This window comes from Amblyomma maculatum, chromosome 11 (genome assembly GCF_055883805.1).
Source record: "Amblyomma maculatum isolate TAMU_Amacu chromosome 11, ASM5588380v1, whole genome shotgun sequence".
Lineage (NCBI taxonomy): Eukaryota > Metazoa > Arthropoda > Arachnida > Ixodida > Ixodidae > Amblyomma > Amblyomma maculatum.
Window position 1 is genome coordinate 14,690,448 of NC_139354.1, and position 10,103 is coordinate 14,700,550.

Genomic DNA, 10,103 nt, shown 5'->3' on the forward strand with positions numbered 1-10,103 from the left:
GGAGCTGGCATCGGTGGCACCACTGTTTGCAACAAGCTTCCGTTGCCTCTCCTTCAAACTGTCACAGAGTTGAGGGAAATGGCACAAGATGGCGCCTACAGTGCTTGCGTTGGGCCAGCGGCTTGCCTTGCTTCGCCACCACTGAATACGATAAGAACACCTGACTTCCGATTGAATCAGGCAAGTACCCCAAACGAATTTGGTATTAAAAAATATTGGTATTAAAAAATAATAACGACGAAATGGCATTTCTGTGCGAAATTTGAGCTGCGAGGATTCCGCTGTTTAGCTGGGAGAAGCATTCTACAGCGCGTCTGTAATTGTGCAATGCGCTGTAAACACGTATCATGGACCGCTGCACAAGTCTGAAAGTCGCTAGAACGGACTTGTAAACTTGTGAGTGTTATTGCTGGTGTTCTTTGCCATATGTAGAAATGTACGTTTTTAGCTGAGTTGTTCATGACAACGCAATTACTAGCAAATGGAGTTCGTACACTAAGCTTGTCACATGTTGCAGGGCTCCCCTAAAGCATCACATACACGTTGACATGGTCCTGTGCTATTCTGCGGATATACCACCTTCATCACCCTATTCCCTATTCCGTAGGCTCCTTCTTCACCTGGACCACTGCATCAGCACCCTGGGTGCCTTGCTGACCGGCAGTGTGCTTGACGCCATGCACAAACCTCTGATGAAAAAAGAGATGGCGGGGATCTTTGTAGCTCTGTTCACACAGTGAACATGGATACCGTTTCTCGACCCCTTTGTTGTGAACGGCCATGTGTTTCATGAGGTGGCCAATGACGTAGAACGCCTTTCCGCAGACGGGACACGCGTGTAGTAGAGACTCATGCGTCGAGTAGTAATGGCGCGTCAGACTGGACTGAAGGCGGAAGAGCTTGCCGCACTCTGTGCACTCGTACGGCAGTTCGGTCAAGTGGCTCTGAACGTGTTCGATCAATTGACCCTGCTGAGGGAAGCTCATCCTACAATACTGACAAGCGAAGGTCTGCTCTTCAAAGTGGGTCTTCTCGTGTCTGGTGACAGCCAATCTGCGTGGGCAGGGAAAAGAAAAGGCAAGGAGAGCCAATTTTGACGTGTGAGCATCACTACCACCACAGGGGAAAAAACGTTTGACAATGGACACACATGCAACAAATATGCCGAACGGTGATAGAAATAATTTTTTTTTTTACAAGAGTCAATTTATTCTACTGTGGCTGTCCCTCTCTACTGCTCTCCCCCCTTCATGTACTTCCTAGCTCACATGGGCCTAGCCATGACTAACAAATTCATCAACTTGCATTATGCCAGGTGTGCCATCATGTATAAAGTAGACGCTTTTAAATATGTTGCGCTACGCGGGCAATCTGGAGTGCTGACACAGCGTCGTTGAAAAACAAGGTGAAAGCTCCAGCATCCATGCTCTAGAATCTATTTGAATGCCTCAAATACACTACACACACAGAACTATTTACACTAGAAGTGTGCAAATAGAACTTTTTCCAAACCGAATCGAATATGAATAGTATACACTTGCTATCGAATCGAATACGAATAATGTAGCTAAAAACCGAATCGAATATGAATCGAATAGTGAAAGCAGCGAATCAAATATGAATTGAATATTCTGCAAGTTATGTTCATATTTATTTGTATGTTGATTACAAAAGATAAAAAACTGTCTGAAATGCAATTTGATTCAAAATGCTGTTTGGTATACAGTTCACAACAATGCACAGCTGCGTGCACCTTGACTACTGGTGAGATCAAGTCTAAATCTTTAAAAACAGAAAGATTTCACAGTGCCATAAGCAAAAGAAAATAGCACTCAGTCAAGTGGAATAGAGTTGGCAGATGATTACATTTTTCAAGGCATCACCATTACTTATGGCCAAGAGAAAATTTTTGGGCATGTAATATTGTTTCAATGATAATTTGCAAAATCTCAACAGAGCGATGTAAATATAGGATCACCCACAGATCTTTTCAGTATGACTGCAGTGATACTAAATTTGACATTGTCACTCAGTGAGAATGTATAGAAAAAGCCCAGTAAGGCTGAGTGCAGTGTCCAGAAACGCAGCACTGAGAAAAATGCATTTGAAATTTGAACCAACCTTTTACTTTTGCTGCACTGCAGCTATGGCAATATAAATGGAATCGTTGTGAGGCTTTGCTCATGAGAAAGACGATATAATCATAACTGCCAAATCGATGCTGTCTATCGATGCTGTCTTGGATGCATCTGAACTGCTTGCAAATAATTCTATTGATTCTATGCAGCCGGACGTGATGCAGCTTAGACAGAGAACACGCCGCTTCAGGTGCAACATGCGACCCTGGCAGCGCGCCGCCATCCTCGTTCATCGACGGTTACACTCGCTGGACCCCTGTTCCATTTTAAAAATCGATTTTATAGTATTTCCCGACCGAATTCAGCATTGATATTTTGAGGGCTAGTGCTAGAAGGTACAAACATTCTGAAAATGCGTTTTTCTCAAATCGTTCTTTTGCCCATTTTTTTTAATTACTAGATGCAGCTTGGCTAGAAGTACAACCTGGCACTACTACAACACAAAACTAGACATTGAGTACTGTCAACATGGCATCAGCCGAACGACAACACATCAACTAAGACAAGACTTTCTCAGACCAGCCATCAAAAATTTTAAATATGCTTCACTAGATTAAGGCACTAACACTGCTGGGAAATCCCACAGAAAATGTAGATACAAGACTAGATTAATCTGCAGTTATTACTTAATTAGGTAATGACCAGGAATGAAACTTGTCGCAACAGTTATGAGAAACGACGATTCACAAAGATAAGATAAAATTTGATATCGCAAAAGGTGTAACATTAGAAGGAGCGTAGATGCAGTGAAACAAAGCGCATTTCAAAAAGATCTGAATGAGTATATGAAAGACTGGGCATATTCCAATGGCAGCACTTCACGTAAAAAGAGTGTTTTAACTATGGGAACAAAACAAAGGCAGTCTTGGGCATTATAATGTAACCAGGGATATTCACCAACACATGGTTCTGGACTGTAATATTGCACAGCAGGTCTGTTGGGAAATGTTATGGAAGCTTGGACCGCACTGAGTTGCCGTGCAAGAAAACAAGGTGCTCCACACTGTCCGATGAAAGTGATTCCCGACAACAAATTACTGTATTGGAGTAAGTTGAGAAGCGTCTTGCTTGCCACCTGAGTAGCAGGAATGGCAAGGCACTTTCTGGCCATGGTTGCAAGAGCTCCATACTTGATTTTTCCATCTCTGTTTGCCACCACTGAAACGGACAGCTATCACGAGGCAACACTGGGGACTTAAGATAGGTGGACATTTCTTGCAACAGAGAACAAGGGTTTCCTTTGTGTTTTTATGACACCAAGGTATTAAACACTCCCCAAACGGATGTCTGTTCTCTCCAATCCGTCTCCTCGTGTGCAGAAATTTTTTGTGAGCCGAACTGTAACAACCTTGACTCTTCCTGTTCCTGAAGTACTGAATACAAGAGGGACCGCATGTGCCCCTTTTCTTGCTGGTCGCTGCAGACATCCTTGAAATGAGGGTCGAGCAGAGTGGCATAAGCATGGAGTATCTGTGTGCTTGTACTTTGAAATCTTGCTTTCACAGACCTCAGGAGGTTCCTTGAAAATTCTTGCTCCTTAGCATCACTGGCTTCTTTAGAAAGCAGCATCCAAATGCAGTGAACAAGGGGAATAAAGAGGCAATGTTGGGTGGGACTCAGAAAAAGCAAAGCAGCGGTAGTGGCTTTTTCAATTGGTTGCAGCACAGACATGAACACTGCTTTCACGCCATTCGAGAGTGCTCAGGTTGTCAACAGAACCTATTTCTGCCAAGCCTACTGTCACAGCTTACTTCAGCTACTGCAAGTGCGCTAGCATGGCACATTCACTACTTGTTGCGCGGGGGCAGCAGCAATGGAGTGGTAGCGGTGGCGCTGCGGTAGGGCACTATAACTCATGAAGTAATAGATGTGATGGCAAAAGGTGAAACGCTGATCTCCTCTAGGGGGCGCAACCACTGATCTCTATGCACATTGTCAATTTCTGGTTGTTTTTATCTACAACGATTACGTTTCAACGAGTTTATTTATTGAACTAGATTTAGTGAACATGATGCAATATATATCGCTTCCTGAACACAAAGTTGCAGAGTGGGCGCAAAACAAGCAGCGTCACCCAAGGTGTTGGGCCAATCGCGGAAACAATTTTCCAAGCATTGTAAGTCACTACATAGCAAGGAAGATCTTCAGGTATGTCCCACTCTTTCAAAACGTCCATGAGTAAACAGCGCAGGTTCTCTGCAGTATGATTTGCACACATGTGGCGGCACGCAAGAACAAAACTGTGAGGCACGAAGTTGTCTTTCAACACGTGGCAGACACGTAACTGTCCTCAGCTCGCGACGTCCAGCCGTAAATTGTGATGGCAACAGAGCCTAAATCCGTGCTGATAACGATGTGCAGCTTCTCATGGAAAGAGCGTTTGACAGCGTTGTACATTTCAGGCACGACGGTCCTCGAGAATGTCATGCGACAGGGGACCTTGTATTCAGGTACCCTGTACCACATCAAGTCTTGAAACCATGGTTCTTCCGACAATAGAGTAGCTATGCAAGCCACTTACAATGGAAGAACCAATTTTCTCTGTAATACCCCTGTCAAGTGCGCAAAATAAAGTGCACTTACGGCGAGTGTCACTTACGAAAAGTGCACTCTACCGCTGCTAAACAGCGTAACATAAGTGCACTTGCCAAAGTGTGCACTCAGGTCGGAGTGCGTTCGCAAAACAGACTTCGAGGGCTGAGCGCGTAGCCTCGGCGGCAGAAATTTCTTCGTCACAAATGCATTATGTAATAAGATATGTATACAAGTTGATTTTACGTGTTTTGTACATATTTTCATTTGATGAAATGTTTTATAATAGCGACGGGCAAAATATAAAATAACAAAAATGTGATGTAACCGCGTACGCAACTTCAACTGGTGCGCTACTGCGGCTATGCCATTTTCAGTTAGGGGGCGGTTGTTATTGTTCATGGTGTTCGTTGATAAGGGGTCTACGAATCATGGCCCGGTGTCAAATTTTAAGCATTTTTTGAATGTTTTACTACTTTAAAAAGCAGTTTGCTGAACTTCGCGCTTAGAGGTTCCAATTTCTTTTTTAAAACATGTTTTTCAGTCGCTAGTTTCGTACCAACGAGTGCTTATGCGAGTGCACATCGCTTTCCCGTTTAGCACTGCGTAGCGTAAAGTCTCTTTCAAGCTGCGAAGTGCACTCCGCGGAAGTACACTTTAACTTGCACGCTTGACTGGGGTATAAGTGCCTTGGCGAAGGGGCTCTGAGGGCTCAGCCGCGGCTTGAAAAACGAACTAGCACTTGCCTGTCTTGTCTTTGATGTAGAATGCTGCTGAGCAGCAGATGCTCTGCTCTCATACACTTTGCGGGCTCCTGGATGCCATCTGAGGTGGTTGATCAAAGGAGTCGTTTTGTTAGCTGGCGTTTTGAGAACCGCTCTGCACAAGACGTATTTGGACGAGCCTGCCTCTACACGTTCGTAAAAAGACCAAATACCACTGCGTTTCTTTGGGTATGTCGCAGTCGCTGTTTCACCTTCATTCATGACGAGGCAGCAAAAGGCGTCGGAGCAGCGGCGTCGATCGGCGCGCAGAAAGCAGCAAGCGGAAACAGACCTGTATAGTTCCGTTTTACTTGTTGCGCGGGGGCAGGAGCAATGGAGCGGTAGCGGTGGTGCTGCGGTAGGGCACTATAACTCATGGAGTAATAGATGTGATCGCAAAAGGTGAAACGCAGATCTCCTCTAGGGGGCGCAACCACTGATCTCTACGCACATTATCAATTTCTGGTTGTTTTTATCTACAACGATTACGTTTCAACAGTCCACACTTGCATTCCCCAAAGCGCAAGAGATATTTAGTAAAAAAAATATCGAGTTTGCAAAAAGCAATGACGAGCCGGGATTGCTTCCTTGTTGCTTCCAGATGCTTTGTCCCCTAACACCAGTGATATGTGAAGAAGTCATCGCAATGGCTTAGAGTCGGCGCGTTTTTGCTCATGCTACGTCCGCCAGACCCGGCCTGCTCGTATGCAAGCGAAAAGTTGTAGTTATCAAATGATTCAGCCTATATGCCCCCTAAGGCCTGCAAAGAAGCCACTGCATTTCTTCTCATAAAGTCATGCATCCACGGGAAAGGGCACATTGTATTTTGCCTCATTGGCTTTCTTTAATGCTTTGCACCTTCACACTTAGGAACTACAGGAAAGCAATTGTGGCGGGGCGGGTGAGTGCCACAGATATGTTTTTCATGTTGCGACCACTCATTACCATATGTCCGGTTGATCGCAAACCTTATTACACGACCACGATTTGTCGAAACTTCAGACATAGTAACTGGGAAATCGTGTTATCCGGGAACATATTAGCCGGGAGAATAGTGTTACTCTATGGGAGATTTTTTACTGCCCGCCATTTTGAGCGTGTGAAACGTAAACATATCAGTGAGGTTTTACTATAAACAGCATTAGTTGAGCATGCATGATTACAAAAGTGTCAGTAGTCATTATGACACTCTCAATTACGTTCCTTGCAGAACTGCATGTGCTGTGGAAATGAGCTGCCCCCACGAATATCGATAAAAGCAGCATCCATGTACATAATCGTGTTAAGTTTATTTAGAACAACCAGTTTTCTACTCTGGATCATCATGGGTCCAGCTAGATTAAGAAAGTCTAGAAAAATATATTTCGAATCCAATATTCTGGGCTTCGAGATGATGCACGCACGTTAGGCATTAAATTTGTTTGTTTTTTTCTCGCATGCAAACCTAGTTAGTACTCAAGGGTGAACCAGCTGCAGCATGCATCTCAGACACTGACAGATTTTCTGGTTGGAACCGGATTTCAAAAGTAAAAACCACACACTGTTTTATTACTTTTTAAGCGAAAGCTTAACTACGCAAGGTAAAGCCGGCCTTCACGTCGCACTAAATTTGACCTTGACCGAGCTAGAGGCCCTCATGCATGGCTAAAAGTCACACCACAAGGTCATGCATGATCTTGACCCTTTGACCTTCCGGTAACCCTTGACCTTTCAGAGCTTTGGGCTGAGGAGAATGGAAAAGGGTGGAGCATGTGATTAACCACGTTGGTAACATAACTTCAAGCCATTGCACGATGGAAACGGCCATGACGTCAATCAAAGGGGAATAAGAATGAGAAGCAATCGCGCCTCGACCCAGAGCCAGCCGTGGACGCCAGTGGCTATGATGCTGCACTTATCGCGTCGTACAGATACCAAGCGTAACAATGCTGTGAAGCTTTCGCTGAATACTATGCTTAACTATGCTAAACCTTTGCTAATTTTTCTGGCCAGCTCATTATAATTGTTACAACGAACATCTCAGCATAACAATTTTTACCGACCGACGTCCACGAACACAAGCAATTAATAAAACTTTGGCTCACGCATTGTCACACGAGAATGGGCAATAGTTGCAGCGATGAAATGTCGGTAACTCATCCGGGTGCTTGTCCTGCTGGTGGGCGTCCAGCAAGTCCCGCGAGGAGAACAGCTCGTTACAGGTATTGCAGGGGTAGACGGGAAGCAACAGAGTCACACTCTCTGCAGCTTCTGGGGGCAAAAAGAACAAAATGCTTGTGAGGAACCAATGATTACCAGAGTTTCTAGCTCTGATTGCATTCTTCATTACTTATCATGAGCATAGGGTGAGTATTACGGCAAATTACTTTCGAGTGCCTTCTTCTTCCTGTTTTTTTTCTACAGATTGTGTCGAGTATCCCCACAAATGCTGACGCTAGTGGAAGCTGCATGGCCGCTAGACACTCTTACTAATTAATGACTACAACCGCATTTTCGCCAGCCTAAGCAAACCCCCCCTTTCGTGATGCAAAAATTTTTTTAAAGAAATATTTGCACATGAATCTAAGCACTCCATTTTTGGCAAGAAAGTGCCCGTGTCCGAGGCTGCCAAAAGCGCTTGAAACTCTGTCATCGAACCAGTACTAAGGTGGCGTGGTGTTCGTCACGTCATTTCCAGCTTCATGTGTTGCTGTGTTCAGACACTACATGACAGATGGTGGCATAAAAGGCCGAAAATTGACCGAAAGCCACCCATCAGTGTGTCACATGGGCCTGGTATCACAAGTGATAGGCAGATCTCACCAGCATCGCGGATGCAAACTCCTTGGTTTGGTATCAATTGTCTGAGAGCCGTAACGGAAGTTGGAGCAAGACTGTAGGGGGCCGCCTGCAGCTTGAAGTTTAAGCTAACCAAAATCGTTTCCAAACATTTTTCTGTTAAAAAATCTTGTTAGTACTTCTTGCGCCCGTCTCGTCAAGATATAGCCACAAAAAGACGGGGGAAGGAGGGGGGAGATTCATTTTAGATTGTTCAAATCTAAGTCCCCCCCTCACTTTGATCATGATCATCGTGAAAAAAAAAAGGGGGTGCTCAGAATCGAGTAAATACGGTATATCTGTACTTCCATAACATACTAAGTCACAAAGTGCGGATTAAATTAACTTTCACTTAAAAATTTACAGTTACAACTAGCAGTCGCAAAACATATTAAGGGACGTGCTGCTTGATATAAAGCTGACCCACTTTTGTGACAGCTTGTTGAAATTTATAATTATCGCGTCTAGAAAAACACATTAATACTTCGCTACTCACATTACCTCAAAATGATCAGATGCAAAGGCGTAAAACCTTACAAGAATACACACACTTTCTTTCCCTTCGAACTTGAATCCATTAAATGTCTTATGCCGGCTATACACAACCCTCACTCCATTTACAACAGTGAGTGCAGAAGGTACATAATAAATGAAAAAAATTGGACATGCAACCTCAGTAACTCAACGAAAATTACTCTTCACAGCTTTAACTATAAAGAATTATGAATGCAAAACATCACTGAAATAAAGTTTGGCATGTTGCAAACATACTCCCTTCACAAGCATAAACAAAGTAAAAAATTCAATAAGCTTGATGCCGTAATATTAGACAGCATGACAAAAAAGCAGCATATATCAAGGAAAAGGAAAATCTTCTTCATTACCAAAATACATTCCCTTAGCTCCTTTGTGCACACGTTCCCTAATACCATTACATACACTCGATAAAGCACAAGGTGTTATGGTATACTCAGGTCTGCACGTAGTCTTAATTGAAGAGTAGAGTTGATAAAAACTAGTGCCAAAGTGCTCAATCATAACTTGCACAGTTAAACTTGACAGTGTGAGCATGTTTGCTCTTAACTTTAACAAACATTAATTGCTTCAGAGAAAAAGCACAGATGTATCTAAGCAGCGTCTAGATGACACATCCCTCTGTATGTCAATTTACACACACCTGCCAAAATACAGTAGATACAGAAACTTAATGTGCGGGTTCAGATGGAAATAAGTTGCACTAAACAACAAAATTTGGCAGAAACCACTACTAACTACAAAAAACACTCAAGAACTTGGCCAATGTCACTTCAAGATGTCAAAGGTCAGTCAGGACAAACTAACCTGGATTTGCACAAAATTATTTCCACCTCCCTCGGAGACTTTAAACTCGAGGAGAATGCAGACTGGCATATTTCCTAATCTTCATATTTTAGACGAAATCAGTCCAACAAAATATCCCAGTTACTGTCCTTGTTTTGGAGCAAGCCCCAAACTCTACCATATGTCTTGGGAATACCAAGACAAACCCCCAAAAAAGTTAATAATGCCAGACCCGACACACGAGCAGTGGGAGGCGGCCCTGATCAGCGACATGATGGACCATCCATGGATCATCCCGCTAGTCCGCAAGTCAGCCGTTATCTTTAATAAAGTTCCATTTCTTAATGCATATAGGCGTAATTCATGAAAAAAATTGTTTCCTCGTATTACTCCCAACCAAAGCACCCTTCATGAATGCATAAGCCGACGTAGCAGACAACGCAGCTGAGACCTCGCACCTCAACGCTCTGCAAATAGGATGCCATAAGAGAGGATGTTCCGAGAACAACAGACTTGGCTTTTTTTTTTTTTT

The 10,103-nt window shown here is 43.7% G+C and overlaps 1 protein-coding gene across 1 annotated transcript in view; it reads right to left on the bottom strand.

The window, feature by feature from the left end:
• Positions 1 to 221: 221 nt before the first annotated feature.
• Positions 222 to 10,103, bottom strand: part of LOC146172905 (uncharacterized) — a 29,371-nt gene continuing 19,489 nt past the window's right edge. Inside the window, exons 2-3 of the mRNA XM_084583605.1 lie at positions 7,519 to 7,684; positions 222 to 1,053 (exon numbers count right to left, since the gene is read on the bottom strand). Coding sequence (XP_084439731.1) covers positions 597 to 986 — 390 coding nt within the window. The 5' untranslated portion in view covers positions 987 to 1,053; positions 7,519 to 7,684 and the 3' untranslated portion in view covers positions 222 to 596. The remainder of the gene's footprint in view (positions 1,054 to 7,518; positions 7,685 to 10,103) is intronic.